The 27,183-nt window shown below is 39.5% G+C and overlaps 1 protein-coding gene across 8 annotated transcripts in view; it reads right to left on the reverse strand.

Moving 5' to 3' along the window:
- The window catches only part of EHMT1 (euchromatic histone lysine methyltransferase 1), a 245,904-nt gene that overhangs the window by 145,510 nt on the left and 73,211 nt on the right, over positions 1–27,183 (reverse strand). For all 8 annotated transcript variants that reach the window (XM_053695709.1, XM_053695708.1, XM_053695714.1 and 5 more), the window contains 4 exons: positions 21,750–21,837; positions 17,975–18,477; positions 5,263–5,437; positions 141–277 (listed from right to left, as the gene is read on the reverse strand). In XM_053695709.1, the coding sequence (XP_053551684.1) occupies positions 141–277; positions 5,263–5,437; positions 17,975–18,477; positions 21,750–21,837 (903 nt within the window). The remainder of the gene's footprint in view (positions 1–140; positions 278–5,262; positions 5,438–17,974; positions 18,478–21,749; positions 21,838–27,183) is intronic.

The raw sequence follows: 27,183 nt of genomic DNA on the forward strand, positions 1-27,183 counted from the left end.
TTACTATCACTGTGTTTAATGTCCTTTTAATAAAGCAGAGAGGCCTGAAGACACAATACTACTTTATTAGAAGTACTTCATGTTTGATGTTTTAACAATACACAACTAGCTTCTTACAGAGAAAATGGAGACAAACTCACCTTAGGGCTAGTAGAGGAATGAGACATATTCTTAAACATTTCGAGGACAGTTCTCTGCTTAAGAACTTTGGTCTTCTTCTTAGGTACTAAACTGTATGTCCCCATCCGTCGCTTCTTTTTTCGAGACACCCCAACAGCTACAAAATATTATGGGGGGGAAAGGTCACAAGATGGCCGTGGTGCAATAAAGTATCACAGGAACAATTTAATACAAAAAAAATTGGAGCAAATCATTGGTATTATTGACCAAAAAAAATATATATATACTTGCCAATCACCAGCTATTAAGGAGTTGAAAAGCTTCAGCTCACTCAGAAGCCGAACTTTACCTATGTGTTTATCCCTTTCACAGAGGTCAACGACACAGCTGGGATCAGTAATGAAAAAATAACACACACTAACAAATAACAGCATGTCATTTTTACATTAGAATGTCACTTTAAGCTGTTGATACAAATAACTTTCCATATCATCAAGTGGTTAGTTTTGTACAGTATTCCGGGCATTTAGGGTCTTCTTTCTTTCTTTCTTCAATGGCATTTTAAAATGTGTTAAAAGGATTGTTGTTAAAAATCAAGAGTACCTGTGTTGAACAAATAGTAGTTTTAGGTTTGTGGGGTGTGTTGTACCACTTTGCTCTCCACCCAAGACACTCTCCTTAAGATGTACCAATTTGCTCTCTACTTAAGACATCCCCTCCCTAAGATGTACCAATTTGCTCTCCACCTAAGACGCTCTCCTTAAGATGTACCAATTTGCTCTCCACCTAAGACCCTCTCCTTAAAATGTACCAATTTGCTCTCTACCTAAGATGCTCTCCTTAAGATGTACCAATGTGCTCTCCACCTAAGACCCTCTCCTTAAGATGTACCAATTTGCTCTCCACCTAAGACTCTCTCCTTAAGATGTACCAATTTGCTCTCTACCCAAGATGCTCTCCTTAAGATGTATCAATGTGCTCTCCACCTAAGACCCTCTCCTTAAGATGTACCAATTTGCTCTCCACCTAAGACTCTCTCCTTAAGATGTACCAATTTGCTCTCTACCCAAGATGCTCTCCTTAAGATGCATCAATGTGCTCTCCACCTAAGACCCTCTCCTTAAGATGTACCAATTTGCGCTCCTCCTAAGACTCTCTCCTTAAGATGTACCAATTTGCTCTCCACCTAAGATGCTCTGTTTAAAGGAACATAATACTCATATGCTAAATCACTTGAAACTGATGCAGTATAACTGTAAAAAGCGGACAGGAAAATATCCACCTAAGACGCTCTCCTTAAGATGTACCAATTTGCTCTCCACCTAAGACCCTCTCCTTAAAATGTACCAATTTGCTCTCTACCTAAGACGCTCTCCTTAAGATGTACCAATGTGCTCTCCACCTAAGACCCTCTCCTTAAGATGTACCAATTTGCGCTCCTCCTAAGACTCTCTTCTTAAGATGTACCAATTTGCTCTCTACCCAAGACATCCCCTCCTTAAGATGTACCAATTTGCTCACCAGCTAAGACTCTCTCCTTCAGATGTACCAATTTGCTCTCCACCTAAGATGCTCTGTTTAAAGGAACATAATACTCATATGCTAAATCACTTGAAACTGATGCAGTATAACTGTAAAAAGCGGACAGGAAAATATCCACCTAAGACGCTCTCCTTAATTTAAGATGTACCAATTTGCTCTCCACCTAAGACGCTCTCCTTAAGATGTACCAATTTGCTCTCCACCTAAGATGCTCTCCTTAAGATGTACCAATGTGCTCTCCACCTAAGACGCTCTCCTTAAGATGTACTAATTTGCTTTCCACCGAAGACGCTCTCCTTAAGATATACCAATTTGTTCTCCACTTAAGACGCTCTCCTTAAGATGCACCAATTTGCTCTCCACCTAAAACTCTCTCCTTAAGATGTACCAATTTGCTCTCCACCTAAGATGCTCTCCTTAAGATGTACCAATGTGCTCTCCACCTAAGACGCTCTCCTTAAGATGTACTAATTTGCTCTCCACCTAAGACGCTCTCTTTAAGATGCACCAATTTGCTCTCCACCTAAGAAGCTCTCCTTAAGAAGCACCAGTTTGCTCTCCACCTAAGACACTCTCCTTAAGATGAACCAGTTTGCTCTCTATCTAAGATGCATCACCTTGCTCTCCACCTAAGACGCTTTACTAAAAGGGACATAAAACTCAAAATTTATTTCATGATTCACATAAAGCATTCAACTTTGAACAAGTTGCAATTTACTTGTATCATCTAATTTTCTTCATTCTCTTGGTATCCTTTGTTGAAGAGAATACATAGGTAGGCTCAGGAGCAGCAATGCATTACTGGGAGCTTGCTGCTGATTGGTGGCTTCACATATATGCCATTTTTCATTTGCTTTCCTGATTTGTTACCACCTTTCTAACCACGCGTTTCCAACACTCAACTCATTCAAAGATGTTTGTTTTTTCTCCGGGGGAGACGGGCCAGGGGGCCTGAAACTCCTTGTGTAGAGACCGTCTTGAAGCAACGGTGCAACAGAACGTGGTTAAGGGTTCATGACTATTTTGTGTTTTCATATTTCCTTAGTTTACTATTACTATAGTTTACAACTATTAAAAAACAGGATGTTTTACTTGTCATATCTGAGGTACAAGATTTTCCTAATATTCTTTGAGCTCGATTTATCAAGCAAGGGCAGACATGGGCGTACATATTCGGCCCTGTCCACCCCAGCTCTCCTCTGGCAGGCAGCAATCCGCAGCAGGAATTTAAGATTGCACAGGAGCGCTATTTCGCACTTGTGTGCAATCCCGCCCCCTGCCCATGCACAGCCAAAAATGCGCACGCAGTATTGGTCAATCTCCCCAGTCGGATGAGACCGGGAAGATTGAAATTCTCCACCTAAGAAGGTAGAGAAGAGTGTGGGAAAGCAGCGGTCCAAAGATGGCTGCTTGATAAATTGTGACTGCAGGTTCTCTCGTGAGAACCTTCAGTCATTGGGAGGCGAAAGGCTTGATAAATCAAGCCCTTCATGTAAAACGGGCTAAGCATATCCCGCTGACCACTAAATTCAGGATCATATCTTTTCCAGATTATTCTACAACTGGGTCTGGTTTATAAAAACGTGCTTGATTTCTCAATATTGAAACTAGATCTTTAAAGTAAAATGTATCAGTCCAAATTATACAGTAGGAAGGTGACCAATATTTTATGCCAAAATTGAAACTTTATAAACTGCCCCATCCTGTTTTCCAGCTCAAGAAGAAGAAGGAAAAATGCAGACATGAAAATTTAACTAATCTCCTATGAAACCCTATGAAATTCAGCCCAAAAAGAAGTTTACAAGAAACAACTCAATCAGCACAAGAATAATAGATAATAATTTAAGATACTGTGCAAGATGTGCAGCAGATTACAACAATAAACATTTTAAACCTGATATTAAAATGCATAAATAAACAATGTGGAAAATACCAGCTTGTAACTTTCAGTTTTATTGTAGCAACTATTGCATATTAAAATATATTAAAATTGTGTAAAATTTAGAGAATTAATGATGTTTTATGAGATATAATGCATTAACATGATGTACAATGCCTTATCTGAGGTTACTTCTGCATCTAGTAGTCAAGAACTTGTACACCTATGTGCCCTGCAGTAGTCGCAGCCACGGTTTACTTTTGGGGTGATCATGGGCAGGGCCATGTTGGCATCAAATTATATAATGCAGCTCACACTTCAACCAAATATCCAAAGCAACTATATGCTGTGGTGGGTCGTGACACAATTGAAGGATTGGACAAATGACTGGGATCTAAAGTTTAACTCGGCTAAGTGTAAAATTATACATTTAGGGTGGAAAAACAGACTTAATGACACTTGGGAATTATTATTTCAGATGATTTAAAATTTAGTAAACAATGTAGTAATGCAGCGAGTAAGGGCAGCAGAATGCTTGGATGTATTGGTAGAGGTATTTGCAGCAGAAATAGTAAGGTTCTTATGCCACTAACAGATCATTAGTTAGGCCTCATCTTGAGTATTGCGTGCAGCACTGGAGGCCATATCTTAAGGATATAAACATATTTGAACCTGTGCAAAGGAAAGCTACCAAAATGATACATGGTCTAAAAAATAAAACTTAACAGGAGAGGCTCAATGACCTAAATATGTATAGCTTAGAGGAAAGAAGGCGATTTGAGATCAACTTTCAAGTATATTAAAGGGCTTAGTAATGCTGAGACTGAGTATTTTACATAAAAAAGAAAATTAAAAAAACAAGGGGTTATGATCTCAAGCTGAAGGGTAGTAGATTCAGAAATAATTTGCAGAAGTAATTCTTTACAGAAATGGTGATTGATTCATGGAATAAACTTCCACAAGAGGTAGTAATGACAAACACTGTGGGGGACTTTAAGAATGCCTGGGGGAGAAGCATAAGGCTATCCTACAAGCTAGGTAATACCGGGCATATGGGTCTCATCTGCCGTTAATAACTATGTTTCTATATCCTGAAGTGTTTCCAGGGGTCTCATGGCTGTATTATAATAAGGGATAAAAGTTATTCTTATCTAAAGGAAGGCAAATAAAAAACTCATAAAAACAAACGCAAAATTTATATTTATGGGTAAAAAAAAATAAAAAAATATGGATTAACTTTATTGCATTGCTATACAGGGTATCACAAATGTACAAGCTGTATTTAGCTCAAAGATGTCTGAAAACCCCATGTCAATGTGCCTCAAAATATGGGGGGGGAATACATTTCAGTTATTCGTTAAACACATAAGAGTTCTAGGGTAAAACAAAATACATGTTCAACAAAATAGAGCGTGTAACTTTCTGACTACATTGTCTCTTAAAGACAATATTTATCTTACAAACTCATTTTACAACTGCAAGAATAAAAAAATAAAAACAAAAAAAAACAAAACACACTTTTCTTCCAGAACATGAGTGCTCTAAACAAGCAGTGATTCCAGGACTTATGTCCAACTACTAAAGCAGATAGAATCTGTAAACCGCAGAAGACCAATACCAATAGGTTTTTAACACATGCCGTTCCCAATGAATGAATTTCATTAATCACCTAAAAGAAGCTGAACATATGAGGATAATCTACGTTCCACTGGAGGTCTTACCTGTCTGAGACTTTGTATAGGAGGTCACAGAGCTCAGAGCCTGAGGTAGCATCTGTTGCAGAGCCACTGAATGGGCCGGTGTTGACGGTTTTGCACACTCCAAACCATTTTTGGGGGCACTGTCTTCCTTGGTTTCTTTTTGATCTGTAGATTCTTTGGGGTCCTTGTGTACAGGCTTCAACAGAAATGAAATTGATCATTACTAAATGAGAACGTGTGTAAAACGAGACACTAAAGTCAAAATTAAACTTTCAAGATTCAGATAGAACAAGCCATTTTAAACATCTTTCCAATTTACTATGCATGGGCATGGGGAGCTGAATGTGAAGTAGGGGGCCGCTCGTGGACTTTTGCTATGTTCGTGTCGGATTTATGCTTGTGAAAGATCATTACACTAAGATCTGGATTTGCACAGATCTTTCACAAGAATCAAACCGGGAAAGAAAATAGCCGAAGTCCACGAGCGGTGGCCTACTTCACATTCAGCTCCCGAATGCCCACGCCTACAATTGAATTTACTTTGTACTCTTGGTGTCCTTTGTTGAAAAGCATAACTACAGTAGTCACTCTCAGGAGCAGCAATGCACTACTGGGAGAAAACAATCTGGGCTCTAGTCGGCAGACAAAAAGGCTAGCCCTGGCTATAATGTTAGTATAGGGTTCATTGTTTAGTCGTTATCTCATAAAGCCAATTAGATAAAAGATATACAACAGAGTTAGCCTTAAAAAGTCAGCAGGGTGCAGTTTAAGTTCTGGGAATTAGAAATTGCACAATTTACAGAGCTACAATTACACGAAGAGAGGTGGAGTGGGAATAAATAATGAATATATTGCAAAGCTGCTTCATTACTCATAACAAAACATTTTATATACATATAAAGTTACTTCCTGTCCCTTCCAATACGGCAGAATAGTATAATCAACAAATACATAATAAAGACAACACAATGACACTTACTTTGAAATTTGTCAGAAATCAAAGCTACTTTCCATTTGAAAGTCTCTTTAAAGTGAAAGTCAATCCTAGCATTTGTGAAACGCTAGGATTGACCATGGAAACAAATAACTTAAATTATGCTTACCTGATCATTTTCTTTTCTTCAGATGGAAAGAGTCCACAGCTGCATTCATTACTTTTGGGAAAATAAGAAACTGGCCAACAGGAGGAGGCAAAGACCCCCCAGCCAAAGGCTTAAATACTTCTCCCACTTCCCTCATCCCCCAGTCATTCTGCCGAGGAACAAGGAACAGTAGAAGAGATATCAGGGTGAAAAGGTGCCAGAAGGAAGAACAAACGCCCCACAGGAAAAAAACGTTTCAGGTAAGCCTAATTTAAGTTTTTCTTCATAAATGGAAAGAGTCCAAAGCTGCATTCATTACTTTTGGGAAAACAATACCCAAGCTATAGAGGACACTAAATGTGCAAATGGGAGGGTACAAAACGCGGCCCATTCTGAAGGTACCAGGCCTAAAAAACCCTTACCCAACAAAAAAACCTGCTTCGTCCGAAGCCGAGAAATTGGAAAAAGAAAAGGCCCCAAGGACACTGACCCGCAGATAGTCCAAAAGCCTTGCTAGAGACCGCAGAAAGAAACAACTGAGCCAGAACGCCTCCAGGAGACACCGTCGCTCAGAAAGCGGTCCTCAACAACACACCCCGTACCAAAGAAACGGATCAACCAACAAACTCTCGAAGTGAAGGGGATAGAGGAACAAGCCAGGATTCCCTGAATACCCAAAAAAGGGTATAACAGTTTCTAAGAAAAGAAAAACACCAAGAACTAAGCCAAACTCACAGAGACCGAAACCAGTTGTGAGAAACAAGGGGAGGCAATGCCCAGACCTCAGAATGTATAGAAACCCCAAAGTAAAAATTAGGAATCCAACACAGAGAAGAACTTCTCCTCAAGATAGTGCAACTGCACCCTAAAAGACAACTGAAGACAGAGTCCTCAAGACGCAAGGAAACTCAAAATATTGAAGTCTTCAGAAACCGATATACGTGCAAAAAACCTAGAAGGCAAGCCCCTGGGTCAACACCACACCTAAAGTCATACTAGGATGAGTTCTAAATCTAAATTAAAATACTTGCAGGCAAGTAAGAGCAGCAGAAGATAGGTCACAACCATAACTAACAGACTGCAAAACATCCACTAATCAGTGAACCCAGCACAGGCTGAACCAAAAAGCCGCTAGTCCTACTCCATATTGGAACATGGAGAAGCACAGAAACCTCAAAAAGGCTCACCGTACCACAAGGACCCAAAGGCGTTCAATAGAGTCTTGGGAACAGTCTGCCAATACACAGACCAGGTTGCAACTGATTTCAAACTGCAACCTTCCACTTGCTAGGCATCAAAGTAACCCACAGGCCACTACAGCTGGCTGTCAGGTCTGAAAGACAGGGGAATAGAAAAAAAAAACACCAGTCCCCAGAAAGAGGACGGAAAAGATGGACTCAGCCACCCCAACGGAGCTCAAGTGCCAACCCAAGAGCTCTAACAATAGGAACTCCAAAGAGAATCCATAGGAGAGGAACAGAGAAAATGCAATAGATCCCTCAGATACCCAGCACAACACTTCATAACAGACTCAAACATGGAGACATCTCCCCAGATGAAACAGAACCCCAAAGAGCGGATTGCTCTCCTCTAGAGGATAAAAAAACTCCTGTTCCAACACCCTGCACACAGGACATGACAACCAACCTCCAGAGAGAGGAACCCCAACCACATAAGGACAAATTACCCCCCTCCCCACCAAAGGGGAGAGTACGGAAGGAACAGGGCGCAAGCTCATAAGACATGAAGACTGAGGAAACAAATCCAAATGAATCATCCAGACGTCATAGATGAACATTGAGGAACTTCCACCCCCCCACAAAAATGGGGGCACACCTCAGACAAAAGGCACAGAAATCCTGCCCAAACTTTCTAGTCATGGCCTATGTTCCCTGGAAAAACTGGATAGCACTGAACCAGCCACAGGATCGTAAGTCTTCCACGGAGTTCACGCTCACGGAGCTCCTGTGGGCGTGAACTTCATAGCATACTAGCTTGTAAGCTATGAAGTAAGCTATGAAGTTCACGCCCACAGGAGCTCCGTGAGCGTGGTGTTTGTTTGTCTGGCTGGAGTCGGTTTACCCCTTTAGAAGCATGCCCAAGTCCTGGATACTAGGAGGATCGAAGTAAGTCAGTGGGTCAGCTCACCGTCGGGACCTGGTCCTCAGTCAATCAGCAACACTGCTAGTCCATCCGGAGAAGCAGAGAAATTTAAGATAACGATCTCTGCAACGGAGGAAGCGGTAATTAGACTCAGACGGAATTGAATTTGGTGAGGTGAGCTGTGAATATATTTACCACTGTGAAGGTAAGGGGAAGTACCGCTCAACCACTACTGACTGTGTTCTCTGTTTAACAATTGTTGAAGGCGGACTGGCTATTAAGCTTTACTAACTCTACAGCATGCTACTATGTTCTTTGCTTGACTAATAATTAACGGCTTTAATATCAAGCTTTGTTTACATTTACCAGCAATGGTTTAACACTGAGACTTTACCATCACACAACAATTGCATGCGAAGATTTACGAGCCGGTTTTACCATTGACATGGACTATATATGGGATATGTTATTTGTTACAGAGTTACAGTTGTCAATTATGTTGAGTTGTTTGGTGTCAGTACCTTGCTAATATTATAAAATAGAGTTCAGTAGGTTATGAACTTATTATCAAGGTAGCTTTGATACATTCTCTAGTGTATCAGCATAAAGCTAATAAATGTGAATTGATATATTTGTGCTTACCACTGTTTTCTGTGTCCATCCTTGACCGACATATTTCACCAGGGGTATATTATATTTTTGGACAATGAGTTAGTGCTGGAATAAGGGTATTTATATATATATATATATATATATATATATATATATATATATTATATACACATACATACATACACACACATATACACACACACACACACACATATATATATATATATATATATATATATATATATATATATATATATAAACATATACATACATACACACAAAATAAATTAATACACATATACACACACACACACAATAAATTAATACACATACACACACACACATATATACACAATAAATTAATACTTGAAGAAGCAGCAATGCACTACTAGGAGCTAGCTGAACATATCTGGTTAGCTAAAAACAAGCGGCATATGTGTGCAACCACCAATCAGCAGCTAGCTCCAAGTAATGCATTGCTGCTCCTGAAAGGTATGTTTTTCAACAAAGGATACCAATAGAACAAAGTAAAATAGATAATAGAAGAATAGAACAGCATTTAAACTAATTTTGTTGGCATAATTTGCATTGTTTTCCAGACAAGTAGAATGCACCTTTGAAAGCTTCTGTATATAAGAACGACAGTAAGGTGCAGTTATAAATGAGTTACTTTCCTGACCAATCACTATGTAGTATGTTGCAGAGTCAGGCTGAAGTGCATGATTAAAAGCCCTATCTGGGGGCAGATGAAAACACAAAAATGGCCAGGTTGTTTTAATACACAAACATTTTCTGGGGAATTCTATTTTGACTTTAATGTTGCTTTAAGAAAAGTTGCTTTAAGAAAAGTGGCTGCAGGTTTGTTTTCACTGTCAAAGACATTGGAGTGAATATGAACAGACTACTTGGAAACCTACACAGGACTTAACAACCCCAGGAGACAGAGAGCCACTGGCTCCTAGAATTTTACCCCACGCTTCTAACTTTTTGGGTTATATCTATATGTAAGTACCACCTGCCTGGCACCAAAACATTCTTACTGGCAACAACATTTTAAACAGATTTGTTGACCAATGACCTACAGAGATAGAAAGTAACTAACTAGCACTATAAGATAAATATACCAAAAGCATAGAAATATTTTACAAGTTTCAAAGAAAAACCAAGAAAAAAAATTGAGAAAATGTGTAATGATATAAACAAACATCCGTTATCTTTTAAGTCTCATTTATTGCAAAAACACACGAAACCAAGAACAAGATCTATATCCAGACCAGCTCTTAGAATCAATCCCAAATCAGTGATAATTTCTCCCCAGAACCTTCCATGTTGTTCATATCTTTCTAACAAATGACTGGTGACTACTTAGTATATAGTTGAACAAATTCCCAGGACAAAGAAAAACCACAGCTACCAAAACTTTTCTTCAAATCCTTTTGTATACACTCAACAATAAAAATACACATTTTCACTCTTCTCAATCTGCGGTTTTATTATATTTTATTTTGGGATTACATATAAAGCTAAAGCTGTGCTCCTGAGCGACAGCAGACGACACCGCATTGGCGAGCCAGCCAGTCAAGGTCAAACACACATCCATATGTTCCAATCACTAATAACCTCATCTAGAGCAGAATGGGAGTATTTAAAGGGACATGAAACCCAATTTTTTTCTTTCATGATTTGGAAAGAGGAAGCAATTTTAAACAACTTTTTAATTTACTTCTATTATCTAATTTGCTTTATTCTCTTGATATGCTTTGCTGCAAAGCATATCTAGATATGCTCAGTAGCTGCTGATTGGTAGATGCACATAGATGCCTTGTGTGATTGGCTCACCCATGTGCATTGCTATTTCTTCAACAAAGGATATCTAAAGAATGAAGCAAATTAGATAATAGAAGTAATTTTGAAAGTTATTTAAAATTGTATTCTCTACCTGAATCATGAAATATTTTTTTGGGGTTTAATGTCCCTTTAAGGCATGAAACTATGACTACAGGTTAACACATGGTAAAAGAAGAGTTTGGAATTTCCTGCTTTCTAGTGTGTTTCGGCAAAAATAAATTATTGAATAGGTTATTATTGTTGGCCTTAGTTATAAAAAAGTTGTCCTTCCATTATATGGAAAATTAAACTACAGTATAAGTAAGACCTCCCATGTCACCTCATAAAACAACTGACCTAAAAAACACAAAAAATAAAAAACCCAAAAAGTATTATAACAACATAGAGACCATACAGACATCAAAGTACACTAATTCTGTTTCCTCTACAACAGACAGTGGTGACATATTCCTGAGGAACACTGAGCATATTCAGAAAACAGAATTTATGCTTACCTGATAAATTACTTTCTCCAACGGTGTGTCCGGTCCACAGCGTCATCCATTACTTGTGGGATATTCTCCTCCCCTACAGGGAAAGGCAAGGAGAGCACACAGCAAGAGCTGTCCATATAGCTCCCCCTCTGGCTCCGCCCCCCAGTCATTCGACCGACGGTTAGGAGAAAAAGGAGAAACCATAGGGTGCCGTGGTGACTAGTGTATAAAGAAAAAGAAAAAAATTTCAAACCTGATTAAAAAACCTGGGCGGGCCGTGGACCGGACACACCGTTGGAGAAAGTAATTTATCAGGTAAGCATAAATTCTGTTTTCTCCAACATTGGTGTGTCCGGTCCACGGCGTCATCCATTATTTGTGGGAACCAATACCAAAGCTTTAGGACACGGATGAAGGGAGGGAGCCAATCAGGTTACCTAAACAGAAGGCACCACGGCTTGCAAAACCTTTCTCCCAAAAACAGCCTCTGAAGAAGCAAAAATATCAAATTTGTAAAATTTGGCAAAAGTGTGCAGAGAAGACAAAGTCGCTGCCTTACATATCTGATTAACAGAAGCCTCGTTCTTGAAGGCCCATGTGGAGTGAGCTGTGACTCGTTCAGGAGGCTGCCGTCCGGCAGTCTCATAAGCCAATCGGATAATGCTTTTCAACCAGAAAGAAAGAGAGGTAGCAATAGCTTTTTGTCCTCTCCTCTTACCAGAGTAAACGACAAACAAGGATGAGGTTTGTCTAAAATTCTTTGTTGCTTCTAAATAGAACTTTAAAGCACGGACTACATCTAAATTGTGTAACAAACGTTCCATCTTTGAAACTGGATTCGGGCACAGAGAAGGCACAACTATTTCCTGGTTAATATTCTTGTTGGAAACAACTTTTGGAAGAAAACCAGGCTTGGTACGCAAAATAACCTTATCTGAATGGAACACCAGATAGGGTGGATCACACTGCAAAGCAGATAATTCAGAAACTCTTCTAGCAGAAGAAATAGCAACCAAAAACAGAACTTTCCAAGATAGCAACTTGATATCTATGGAATGTAAGGGTTCAAACGGAACCCCCTGAAGAACTGAAAGAACTAAATTTAGACTCCAAGGAGGAGTCAAGGGTCTGTAAACAGGTTTGATTCTGACCAAAGCCTGTACAAAAGCTTGTACCTCTGGCACAGCTGCCAGTCGTTTGTATAACAAGACAGATAAAGCAGAAATCTGTCCTTTTAGAGAACTCGCTGACAATCCCTTATCCAAACCTTCTTGGAGAAAGGAGAGGATCTTAGGAATTTTAATCTTACTCCAGGAGTATCCCTTGGATTCACACCAACAGATATATCTTTTCCATATTTTATGGTAAATCTTTCTAGACACAGGTTTTCTGGATCTATCACTGAATCTGAAAACCCACGCTTGGATAAAATCAAACGTTCAATTTCCAAGCAGTCAGCTGCAGAGAAATTAGATTTGGATGTTCGAATGGACCTTGTACTAGAAGATCCTGTCTCAAAGGTAGCTTCCATGGTGGAGCCGATGACATATTCACCAGGTCTGCATACCAAGTCCTGCGCGGCCACGCAGGAGCTATCAGAATCACTGAGGCCTTCTCCTGTTTGATCCTGGCTACAAGCCTGGGAAGGAGAGGGAACGGTGGAAACGCATAAGCTAGGTTGAACGACCAAGGCGCCACTAATGCATCCACTAGAGTGGCCTTGGGATCCCTGGATCTGGACCCGTAGCAAGGAACCTTGAAGTTCTGACGAGACGCCATCAGATCCATGTCTGGAATGCCCCATAATTGAGTCAACTGGGCAAACACCTCCGGGTGGAGTTCCCACTCCCCCGGATAGAAAATCTGACTACTCAGATAATCCGCCTCCCAGTTGTCTACTCCTGGGATGTGGATTGCAGATAGGTGGCAGGAGTGATCCTCCGCCCATTTGATGATCTTGGATACCTCTCTCATCGCCAAGGAACTCCTTGTTCCTCCCTGATGGTTGATGTAAGCTACAGTCGTCATGTTATCTGACTGGAATCTTATGTATCCGGCCTTCACTAGATGAGGCCAAGCCCGAAGAGCATTGAATATCGCTCTCAGTTCCAGGATGTTGATCGGGAGAAGAGACTCTTCCCGAGACCATAAACCCTGAGTTTTCAGGGAATCCCAGACCGCGCCCCAGCCTGATAGACTGGCGTCGGTCGTGACAATGACCCACTTTGGTCTGCAGAAACTCATTCCCTGAGACAGGTGATCCTGTCTACTGGAGCATGCACAGTTGTAATGGTCTTAGATGAATTAGAGCAAAAGGAACTATGTCCATTGCTGCAACCATCAACCCTACTACTTCCATGCACTGAGCTATGGAAGGCTGCAGAATAGAGAGAAGGACTTGACAAGCGTTTAGAAGCTTTGACTTTCTGACTTCTGTCAAGAAGATCTTCATTTCTAAAGAATCTATTATTGTTCCCAAAAAGGGAACTCTTGTCGACGGAGACAGGGAACTCTTTTCTACGTTCACCTTCCACCCGTGAGATCTGAGAAAGGCTAGAACAATGTCTGTATGAGCCTTTGCCTTGGAAAGAGACAACGCTTGAATTAGAATGTCGTCCAGATAAGGTGCCACTGCAATGCCCCTTGGTCTTAGAACCGCTAGAAGGGACCCGAGCACCTTTGTGAAAATTCTGGGAGCAGTGGCTAGTCCGAATGGGAGAGCCACGAACTGATAATGTTTGTCCAGAAAGGCGAACCTTAGGAACTGATGATGATCTTTGTGGATAGGAATATGTAGATACGCATCCTTTAAATCCACGGTAGTCATATATTGACCCTCCTGGATTGTAGGTAAAATTGTTCGAATGGTTTCCATTTTGAACGATGGAACTCTGAGAAATTTGTCTTAATGCATTCAAAGTATTGCACCCCAATTTTCAAGCTGTTAACCCTTAAAATGTGGAAACCGGAGCCGTTTGCAATTTTAACCCCACTACAGTCCCAGCCACAGCCTTTGTTGTGACTTCAACTATCCCAGGGGGGTATTTCAAGCCTTCTAGGAACTTTTTCAGTGGACACCAGACCCTCTCACATGCATCTGCTTGCACTGTACTTAAAAGAAACTGTGCAATAATGGCGCGAAAATGAGGCTCTGCCTAATACAGTGAAAGGCCCTTCCTGACTGGGAAGGTGTCTTAACTAGTGCCTGGCGATAAAAAACGTTCCCCAAATAATAAGTGTGAAATCCACTTCAAACTTTAAAACTGTGCAATAATGGCGCGAAAATGAGGCTCTGCCTAATACAGTGAAAGGCCCTTCCTGACTGGGAAGGTGTCTTAACTAGTGCCTGGCGATAAAAAACGTTCCCCAAATAATAAAAGTGTGAAATCCACTTCAAACTTTAAATAAAAACTTAAATAAACAATCGATTTAGCCCTTAAGAGTGTCCACCAGTTAATAGCCCATAATAAGCCCTTTATTCTTTCTAAGTCTAAGAAAATGGCTTACCGATCCCCATGAGGGAAAAATGACAGCCTTCTAGCATTACACAGTCTTGTTAGAAAATGTCTAGTCATACTTTGAGCAGAAAAGTCTGCAAACTGTTCCCCCCAACTAAAGTTCTCCCATCTCAACAGTCCTGTGTGGGAACAGCAATCGATTTTAGTTACTGCTGCTAAAATCATACTCCTCTTTTAAACAGAACTCTTCATCTCTTTCTGTTTCAGAGTAAATAGTAAATACCAGCACTATTTTAAAATAACAAACTCTTGATAGAAGAAATAAAAAACTACAACTAACACCACAAACTCCTCACCATCCCCGTGGAGATGCTACTTGTTCAGAGCGGCAAGGAGAATGACTGGGGGGCGGGGCCAGAGGGGGAGCTATATGGACAGCTCTTGCTGTGTGCTCTCCTTGCCTTTCCCTGTAGGGGAGGAGAATATCCCACAAGTAATGGATGACGCCGTGGACCGGACACACCAATGTTGGAGAAATTCAGAGTTTTGAAAGATTTTTTTTTCCAACATTTTTTTGTAACACGTAATGCAGCATTTAAAGTGATGGTAAAAACCAAAGTTTTTTGAAAGCTAGGATTTACCAGCGCTACAAATAATGGAGACTTTCAGTCATTAAGTATGAAAAAACGTCATGCTTTTTAAGTACCTTTAATAGTAGGGAGTTTATGCCGAGATGAGCACATCCGGTCGCCCACGGCAATATGCTATTTTTTTTCAATGAGGTGATGTTTCCACCATGCAGGCCAATCAGCATTATGCTGTATGGCTAGCACGCTATTGGCTAGTAGAACGCTATTGACAAAAAGGAGTTTTGCTCTAGCCGGCTGGAGGCACACTGCTCGGCATAAACTTGCTGCCAATAAAGGAACTTTCAGCATGATGTATTTTATACATGACTGGTAAATCCTAGCGTTTCAAAAGTGCTAGGATTTACAATCACTTTAATGTAACTTTTTACAAAAGAACAACTATGGCAGCTGTACATCAGAAAATATATATATATTATACACTTAGGACAGAGAGTCAAAAGTCAATTCAGACTCACTAATTCTACAGCAGTCCAGGAGCACTTTAAAAATATAAGATAGCAGCTTCTAAAATGGCACTCTTTGAAGAAGGGGGTCACCTCGAAATGGATATAACAAAAACACCCAAAAACGTCACAAATTTACATTGAATTATTGAATACTGTGGAGTGTATATACACACATATACACACACACACACATATATATATATATATATATATATATATATATATATATATATATATATATATATATATATATATATATATATATATATATATATATATATATATATATATATATATATATATATATACATACATACACAGCTAGAAAGTGCACTCTCACTTTATCAATCATCTGCCAGGGTGCAGGAAAAGCAATATCCACACAAAAAAAGCTTGCACTCTCTGGTCTTTAAATATCAGTGATTAATGTGACGTTTCGGGGGACACCTCTCCCCTTCCTCAGACAAAGGATATTTAAAGACCAGAGAGTGCAAGATAGAATATATGAATATATACATACATACATACAAAAAGGCTTTTCAATGTGTGTCCCTGGAATGCAAAACAATACAAAATTAGTTTCAAACCAATTTAAAACATTGATTTTACATGCACTGTTTGCAATGCACTGTTTAATTGCTTATGCATACCAGTGGCGTCACTAGGGGGGGGGCGGGCCGCACCCGGGTGACACCCACCAGGGGGTGACACCAAAAAAAAAAAAAAAAAAAAAGTTGTTTTTTTTTTTTTTTAATTTTATTGAAATTCAAAGAAATACAATGTTGAGATGCATAGATTTTTTTTTTATTAGAGGGGCTGGCATTTGTGAACATTGGTGGGACTGGGGAAGATGTAGACACGCAATTTTTTTGCCCCTTGAGCCAGTGCTGCAATTTCAACAAATAGTTTTCCCGGCTGCTTTTGCTTGTTTGTACTTTGCTTCTCCCCTGCCCAATTTCACTATGAATGTTGTGGGCATGCCGTGGGGCTTGCAAAGTTGCGCTGCTAGCCTAAACCTGCCTGCCTATCTGTGCTCACTGCTCAGTGACATGTGGAGCAGTGGAGTCACTCACTGCTGTGCTGTCTCTCTAAACGGGAACTGGCAAATCATGAGGGGATGCCTGGCACCTGACCGCATGACTGTTTGACACTGTCTTTAAAGTGAAGGAGCCACGTATGATGCCCACCAGACCATTACGGTTACGGTACACTAAGTGCACAGGCGGGCGGGGGTCTGGGGGTGGGCAGAGTGCAGAGTTGATTGGCCATAAGAAGCGGTAGGCACGCGGCCTGGGACTGTGCACTGACAGACTTGGAACAGAGTCAGAGAGCAGAATTTTCATAGTTTGCACCTAAAACTTTTCTTTAGTGATTTATTTTAGAGTGCTCTGTTTATCTTTCATTTGATGCTCTGCTGAGCCAGGGAGCAGCTCTAGGCATGAGCTTTATAATTAATGCAGTGCAGTTTACATATTTTGTATGTGTGTGTGTGTGTGTGTGTTTTTGTGTGTGTGTCTGAGTGTGTTTCAGAGTGTTTGTGTGTGCATCTATGTATGTTTTAAGTGTGTCTGAGTGTTTGTATGTGTGTTTGCCTGTGTTTTTGTGTGTGTCTGCTTTCTGGGGGGGGGGGGGTGACACCATAAATTACCGCACCGGGTGACACCAACCCTAGTGACGCCACTGATGCATACTCTGACATTACATTGATTTTTTTTTATATGCATAGAGTTTCATAACTGACATATTCCTGTATTGCTATTATCATACATGCTCAGATGCCACTGAAATTTTCATTGGACATTACCAGAATGTGTTATTGTTTCCTCATCATTATAGCTTTACACTTCAAAAAAGGTACACAAAAAAAAATCAAAGCTCTATATTTACCTCAAGTCCTAGCTCCTCCCCTGAGGTGCCAAACTTATGAAAATACAACTCTCATTCCTCTATTACCAGCCTATTTATCGGTCAGATTTATGTTACTTTAAACCTTATCTTTTGGTCATTGTAAAGAATGTTGATGCACTCTCAATTAGTTAAATGAATACATAGTGCACTTACCGAATTGCATACTAGCTTGGGCAGGGTTTTCCGTGCTCTGTGGATTTTCAAGTCATCCTTGTTAGGATCTCCAGTTTGGTGAGGGACGGGAGATGTGGGTGGGGAAATATATAAAGGAGAAGCAGTCTTGGCTTTAGCGGCAGCTCCTGGGAGTGTCTTAGCAGCATGGCCGCTGAGCGGAGAGGAACTAGTAGTCCTTAAAGGCTGTTCAAGGGCAACAGATTTGTTAAAAATATAACCATTGCTCCCAGTTAAAGAAGTCTGCATGGGATTGATTGTGTTTAGAAGATAATGTCTGTTGTCCCCTGTTTCACGCTCACACAATCCATTCTCTGCAATCCAGCTGGTTTTAAATGTAGAGTCCTGATGGGAAAGCTTTCTGCCGTCTTGTGTGCCAAGCAGAGGTACGGAGAGATCCTTGGGTTCGTCTGCATCAAGGGAACCGTTTGTTTCTGCAACCTGCTTCTCTAGCAAATGCTCATCTCCAGCCATGGCATCGATTACTGAAAAACATAGTTGGGAAATTAGACTGGTCCAGAGGGAATCTATTACAAAGGGCTAAGATTATTATATATGAAAATCTGCAAATTATTGGAAAAAAAACCTGATTAATCATTGTTTTTTATATGTATCCTAATATTACAGGTACAATTACTATTAAAGGGTCAGCAATCACAAAAATTGTTATTGTTAAAAAAAGATAGATAACGCCTTTACTACCCATTCCCCAGCTTTGCACAACCAACATGGTTATATTAACATACTTTATAACCTTTAAACCTCCAAATTTCTGCATGTTTCTAAGTCACTAAAGACAGCCCCATGATCACATGCTTTTGTATTTTCTTTTCACAACAGGGTACGTTAGTTCATCTGAGCCATATAGATAACATTGTGTGACGCCCGTGGATTCTAACAACACAGCACTAATTGGCTTAAATGCAAGTCATGTGATCAAGGGGCCCGTCAGAAGATGCTTAGAAACAGGGTAATCACAGAGGTAAAAAGTGTATAAATATAACCATGTTTTCTGTGGAAAAATGGGTAATGGGTAATAAAGGGATTATCTAGCTTATAATAATAATAATAATAATAATAATAATAATAATAATAATAATAATAATAATAATAAAAACAACTAGTATTTATATAGCGCCTTTCTCCCAGTGGGACTCAAAGCGCTTTTTCAGTGCTCACTCTCGGAATTAACAAAATCGGCAGCTGAATAGTAATAGTTGTTATTACCCAATTTAATGGCACTCATTTTATCAACCTCTGAAGGATGAAGGGCTGAGTCGGCCCTGCCGGGATCTTTCAAACAGGCTTTATTTACCAACTGAGCTACAATAAAAATATTTGAGTTGGCTGTCGCTTTAAATTAACCAGCAGCATTCATTAAAGTTAAACAACTGTATTTAACATTAGGTAGAGGATTCTTTTAAAGGGATATTCTGAAGCAAAAATGATATGTTCTAAATTATCAGCGAATGCTATTATTCCATTACTGATCCTAACTACTTGCTAAACCCCCACAAAGGGGTTACACAGACAAGTAAAAAAAACATTTAGGAGCCACAAGCATTTCTGCTTCAAAACAGAACATAGTGGTGAGCCAATCAAAAGCAGGAGTCACATTTAACCTCCAATAAACCGTCACTTCCTGCTTGGGAGCTGCAATGCTTTGCACAAATGAACTGTGTTTCCAAAAACTTAAAAACCACAAACGTTAACCCTCATCAGCTTTGGATTTACTAGGGGTAAAAAGTGCCCATATACCCATAAGCCATGTGATGCAGATAAGTATAAAGAATCCCTCCCAATTGTAAATTTGTGGTGTAAATTAAGGCAGTAAAATTTCAATCATATACATGATAGATATGCAGACAAATAAAATGGGATATTAATGCCTTTAAAAGGCATATTGTAATTGTATGTTCCTTTAAATAAAAATGCAGTAGATCTTTGAAATAAATGAAAGGTCATTACTTTTTTAATATATAATGGTAACAGGACACTTATTGTGTAATAATCAATTGTACACTTAGGGGTCGATATATGAAGCTGGGGTGAACAGGCGCGCATACGCGCCCCTGTCCGCCACAGCTCGCCTCAGGCGGGCTGAATTTTGCTGCCGGAATTCAGCATTGCACACAAGCGCTATTTTGCGTTCGGGTGGAATCCCACCCCCTGCCCGCGCACAGCCAATCACCCGCGGGCAGGAGCGGTCAATCTCCTTGGTCTGACAAGACCAGGGAGATTGAAATCCACCACCTAAGAGGTGGCGAAAGGTTAAGGAAGCAGCGTTCTAATGACCGCTGCTTGTTAAATATGGACTGCATGTTCTCTTGTGGGAACCTGCAGTCGTAAGTAGGTGAAGAAGAGGGGTTTGATAAATCGACACCTTAGTAGCTTAATAAATATTAATGAAAAACATTTAATAAAAGCAAGCAGGGACCGCAGCCATTTTGTTATCAGAGGGATGTTCATTAATGGTGGGTTTGGGTTAAATTAGTGCTACATTTTAGTTAATAAGTAGCTAGGAATTTTTTTACTATTAATTTAATGTAGATGAATACACTACTCAAATTTATAACAAGTTTGGTACAAATACACAGGTCTAAATTAACTAATGAGACATTCGGAAATGCTTTTTCGGTCAACAATGACTGTTTATGGCTCAAAAACCCCTTGGTGGGCAGGATGTGGCCCTGTTTTAAAGCAATGTATGTCACTCCTAAGCAATAAAAAAATCTTTCTTGTTTCAAATAAAGCATCTAATTTTAAACAACTTTCCAATTTACTTTTATCCCCCATTTTGCTTTGTTCTCTTGGTGAACTTAGTTGAAAGCTAAACCTAGGAAGGTTCATGTGATCATTTCTAAGTCCTTAAAAGCCACCTCTTACCACATGCTTTTTAATTTGCTTTTCACAACAAGGGAGAGCTAGGTTATGTGCATATAGATAACATTGTGATCATGCCCGTGGCTTTTGGCAGACACTAATTGGCTAAAATGGAAGTCAATAGATAATAACAAAAATGTCATGTGATCAGGGGCAGTCTGCAGAGGCTTAGATATAAGGTAATCACATAGGTAAAATGTGTATTTATATCACTGTTGGTTATGCAAAACTGGGGAATGGGCAATAAAGGGATTATCTATCTTTTTAAACAAAAAAAAAATTCTGGTGTTGACTGTCCCTTTAAAACTTAAAAATAGTTGCCAAAAAAAAAAAAATATAGCCTTACAAACTTAAGTTGTTTTAAATGTGACATAAAACCCAAAACGAAACTGTTAACTGTCATTATTCAGATACAGCAAGTCATTTTTTTAAGAAACTTTTCAATTCACTTCCATTATCAAATTTACTTTGTTCTCTCTGTATAATTATTGAAAAACATACCTAGATAGGCTCAGGAGCAGCTATACACATCTGGAGAGCCAATCACAAGAGGCATATGTACATAGTTTGCTGCTTACGCTATTATGTCACTTTAAATATTCATGGTATAATCTCAAAATATGTTGGACACTTTATAAGTCCAGTGGTTTACCAAAGACCACTCAAGGCAAATTGTGACAAATTTATTTTTTCTCCCATTTTCCAGCCCCCTCTATCTTGTGACAGACCTCAGCCAATCACAGACAAGTATACGTATATCCTGTGAGCTTCTGCACATGCTCAGTAGGATCTTGTTCATTTGATAATGGAAGTAAATTAGAAAGTGGCTTAAAACTTTCATTTTGACTTGTGTGTCTCTTTAAAGTGCTTTTACCTTCCTCCTTGCTGTTGGTGATGTCTTTCAACAAGTCAGTCTTGAAGCAGCTGTCCTTCCTTGATTCCACCTTACTTGCCCCTAACCGCTGTAAAAGAGAATAAAGTGATTAAGAAACAGAAAAACATAATTTATGTAAGAACTTACCTGATAAATTCATTTCTTTCATATTAGCAAGAGTCCATGAGCTAGTGACGTATGGGATATACATTCCTACCAGGAGGGGCAAAGTTTCCCAAACCTCAAAATGCCTATAAATACACCCCTCACCACACCCACAATTCAGTTTAACGAATAGCCAAGAAGTGGGGTGATAAAAAAGTGCGAAAGCATATAAAATAAGGAATTGGAATAATTGTGCTTTATACAAAATCATAACCACCACAAAAAAAGGGCGGGCCTCATGGACTCTTGCTAATATGAAAGAAATGAATTTATCAGGTAAGTTCTTACATAAATTATGTTTTCTTTCATGTAATTAGCAAGAGTCCATGAGCTAGTGACGTATGGGATAATGACTACCCAAGATGTGGATCTTTCCACACAAGAGTCACTAGAGAGGGAGGGATAAAATAAAGACAGCCAATTCCTGCTGAAAATAATCCACACCCAAAATAAAGTTTAACGAAAAACATAAGCAGAAGATTCAAACTGAAACCGCTGCCTGAAGTACTTTTCTACCAAAAACTGCTTCAGAAGAAGAAAATACATCAACATGGTAGAAATTAGTAAAAGTATGCAAAGAGGACCAAGTTGCTGCTTTGCAGATCTGGTCAACCGAAGCTTCATTCCTAAACGCCCAGGAAGTAGAAACTGACCTAGTAGAATGAGCTGTAATTCTCTGAGGCGGAGTTTTACCCGACTCAACATAGGCAAGATGAATTAAAGATTTCAACCAAGATGCCAAAGAAATGGCAGAAGCTTTCTGGCCTTTTCTAGAACCGGAAAAGATAACAAATAGACAAGAAGTCTTACGAAAAGATTTCGTAGCTTCAACATAATATTTCAAAGCTCTAACAACATCCAAAGAATGCAACGATTTCTCCTTAGAATTCTTAGGATTAGGACATAATGAAGGAACCACAATTTCTCTACTAATGTTTTTGGAATTCACAACTTTAGGTAAAAATTCAAAAGAAGTTCGCAACACCGCCTTATCCTGATGAAAAATCAGAAAAGGAGACTCACAAGAAAGAGCAGATAATTCAGAAACTCTTCTGGCAGAAGAGATGGCCAAAAGGAACAAAACTTTCCAAGAAAGTAATTTAATGTCCAATGAATGCATAGGTTCAAACGGAGGAGCTTGAAGAGCTCCCAGAACCAAATTCAAACTCCAAGGAGGAGAAATTGACTTAATGACAGGTTTTATACGAACCAAAGCTTGTACAAAACAATGAATATCAGGAAGAATAGCAATCTTTCTGTGAAAAAGAACAGAAAGAGCAGAGATTTGTCCTTTCAAAGAACTTGCGGACAAACCCTTATCTAAACCATCCTGAAGAAACTGTAAAATTCTCGGTATTCTAAAAGAATGCCAGGAAAAATGATGAGAAAGACACCAAGAAATATAAGTCTTCCAGACTCTATAATATATCTCTCGAGATACAGATTTACGAGCCTGTAACATAGTATTAATCACAGAGTCAGAGAAACCTCTTTGACCAAGAATCAAGCGTTCAATCTCCATACCTTTAAATTTAAGGATTTCAGATCCTGATGGAAAAAAGGACCTTGTGACAGAAGGTCTGGTCTTAACGGAAGAGTCCACGGTTGGCAAGAGTCCACGGTTGGCAAGAGGCCATCCGGACAAGATCCGCATACCAAAACCTGTGAGGCCATGCCGGAGCTACCAGCAGAACAAACGAGCATTCCTTCAGAATCTTGGAGATTACTCTTGGAAGAAGAACTAGAGGCGGAAAGATATAGGCAGGATGATACTTCCAAGGAAGTGATAATGCATCCACTGCCTCCGCCTGAGGATCCCGGGATCTGGACAGATACCTGGGAAGTTTCTTGTTTAGATGGGACGCCATCAGATCTATTTCTGGAAATTCCCACATTTGAACAATCTGAAGAAATACCTCTGGGTGAAGAGACCATTCGCCCGGATGCAACGTTTGGCGATTGAGATAATCCGCTTCCCAATTGTCTACACCTGGGATATGAACCGCAGAGATTAGACAGGAGCTGGATTCCGCCCAAACCAAAATTCGAGATACTTCTTTCATAGCCAGAGGACTGTGAGTCCCTCCTTGATGATTGATGTATGCCACAGTTGTGACATTGTCTGTCTGAAAACAAATGAACGATTCTCTCTTCAGAAGAGGCCAAAACTGAAGAGCTCTGAAAATTGCACGGAGTTCCAAAATATTGATCGGTAATCTCACCTCCTGAGATTCCCAAACTCCTTGTGCCGTCAGAGATCCCCACACAGCTCCCCAACCTGTGAGACTTGCATCTGTTGAAATTACAGTCCAGGTCGGAAGCACAAAAGAAGCCCCCTGAATTAAACGATGGTGATCTGTCCACCATGTTAGAGAGTGTCGAACAATCGGTTTTAAAGATATTAATTGAGATATCTTCGTGTAATCCTTGCACCATTGCTTCAGCATACAGAGCTGAAGAGGTCGCATGTGAAAACGAGCAAAGGGGATCGCGTCCGATGCAGCAGTCATAAGACCTAGAATTTCCATGCATAAGGCTACCGAAGGGAATGATTGTGACTGAAGGTTTCGACAAGCTGCAATCAACTTTAGACGTCTCTTGTCTGTTAAAGACAGAGTCATGGACACTGAATCCATCTGGAAACCCAGAAAGGTTACCCTTGTCTGAGGAATCAAAGAACTTTTTGGTAAATTGATCCTCCAACCATGATCTTGAAGAAACAACACAAGTCGATTCGTATGAGATTCTGCTAAATGTAAAGACTGAGCAAGTACCAAGATATCGTCCAAATAAGGAAATACCACAATACCCTGTTCTCTGATTACAGACAGCAGGGCACCGAGAACCTTTGTAAAAATTCTTGGAGCTGTAGCTAGGCCAAACGGCAGAGCCACAAATTGGTAATGCTTGTCCAGAAACGAGAATCTCAGGAACTGATAATGATCTGGATGAATCGGAATATGCAGATATGCATCCTGTAAATCTATTGTGGACATATAATTCCCTTGCTGAACAAAAGGTAAGATAGTCCTTACAGTTACCATCTTGAACGTTGGTATCCTTACATAACGATTCAATATTTTTAGATCCAGAACTGGTCTGAAAGAATTCTCCTTCTTTGGTACAATGAAGAGATTTGAATAAAACCCCATCCCCTGTTCCGGAACTGGAACTGGCATAATTACTCCAGTCAACTCTAGATCTGAAACACATTTCAGAAATGCTTGAGCCTTTACTGGATTTACTGGGACACGGGAAAGAAAAAATCTCTTTGCAGGAGGTCTCAACTTGAAACCAATTCTGTACCCTTCTGAAACAATGCTCTGAATCCAAAGATTGTGAACAGAATTGATCCAAATTTCCTTGAAAAAACGTAACCTGCCCCCTACCAGCTGAGCTGGAATGAGGGCCGCACCTTCATGTGGACTTAGAAGCAGGCTTTGCCTTTCTAGCTGGCTTGGATTTATTCCAGACTGGAGATGGTCTCCAAACTGAAACTGCTCCTGAGGATGAAGGATCAGGCTTTTGTTCTTTGTTGAAACGAAAGGAACGAAAACGATTATTAGCCCTGTTTTTACCTTTAGATTTTTTATCCTGTGGTAAAAAAGTTCCTTTCCCACCAGTAACAGTTGAAATAATGGAATCCAACTGAGAACCAAATAATTTGTTACCCTGGAAAGAAATGGAAAGTAAAGTTGATTTAGAAGCCATATCAGCATTCCAAGTTTTAAGCCATAAAGCTCTTCTAGCTAAAATAGCTAGAGACATAAACCTGACATCAACTCTGATAATATCAAAAATGGCATCACAGATAAAATTATTAGCATGCTGAAGAAGAATAATAATATCATGAGAATCACGATGTGTTACTTGTTGCGCTAAAGTTTCCAACCAAAAAGTTGAAGCTGCAGCAACATCAGCCAAAGATATAGCAGGTCTAAGAAGATTACCTGAACACAAATAAGCTTTTCTTAGAAAGGATTCAATTTTCCTATCTAGAGGATCCTTAAACGAAGTACCATCTGACGTAGGAATAGTAGTACGTTTAGCAAGGGTAGAAATAGCCCCATCAACTTTAGGGATCTTGTCCCAAAATTCTAATCTGTCAGACGGCACAGGATATAATTGCTCAAAACGTTTAGAAGGAGTAAATGAATTACCCAAATTATCCCATTCTTTGGAAATTACTGCAGAAATAGCATTAGGAACAGGAAAAACTTCTGGAATAACCACAGGAGCTTTAAATACCTTATCTAAACGTTTAGAATTAGTATCAAGAGGACCAGAATCCTCTATTTCTAAAGCAATTAGTACTTCTTTAAGTAAAGAACGAATAAATTCCATTTTAAATAAATATGAAGATTTATCAGCATCAACCTCTGAGACAGAATCCTCTGAACCAGAGGAATCATCAGAATCAGAATGATGATGTTCATTTAAAAATTCATCTGTAGGGAGAGAAGTTTTAAAAGATTTTTTACGTTTACTAGAAGGAGAAATAACAGACATAGCCTTCTTTATGGATTCAGAAACAAAATCTCTTATATTATCAGGAACATTCTGCACCTTAGATGTTGAAGGAACTGCAACAGGCAATGGTACTTTACTAAAGGAAATATTATCTGCTTTAACAAGTTTGTCATGACAATCAATACAAACAACAGCTGGAGGAATAGCTACCAAAAGTTTACAGCAGATACACTTAGCTTTGGTAGATTCAGCACTTGACAGCGATTTTCCTGTAGTATCTTCTGACTCAGATGCAACGTGAGACATCTTGTAATATGTAAGAGAAAAAACAACATATATATAAAGCAAAATTGATCAAATTCCTTAAATGACAGTTTCAGGAATGGGAAAAAATGCCAAAGAACAAGCTTCTAGCAACCAGAAGCAATAAAAAATGAGACTTAAATAATGTGGAGACAAAAGTGACGCCCATATTTTTTCGCGCCAAATAAGACGCCCACATTATTTGGCGCCTAAATGCTTTCTGGCGCCAAAAATGACGCCACGTCCGGAACGCCGACATTTTTGGCGCAAAATAACGTCAAAAAATTACGCAACTTCCGGCGACACGTATGACGCCGGAAACGGAAATAGAATTTTTGCGCCAAAAAAGTCCGCGCCAAGAATGAAGCAATAAAATGAAGCATTTTCAGCCCCCGCGAGCCTAACAGCCCACAGGGAAAAAGTCAAATTTTAAGGTAAGAAAAATGTTAAATTAAAATGCATTATCCCAAATATGAAACTGACTGTCTGAAAATAA

The sequence above is a fragment of the Bombina bombina genome, chromosome 12 (genome assembly GCF_027579735.1).
Source record: "Bombina bombina isolate aBomBom1 chromosome 12, aBomBom1.pri, whole genome shotgun sequence".
Taxonomy (NCBI): Eukaryota; Metazoa; Chordata; class Amphibia; order Anura; family Bombinatoridae; genus Bombina; species Bombina bombina.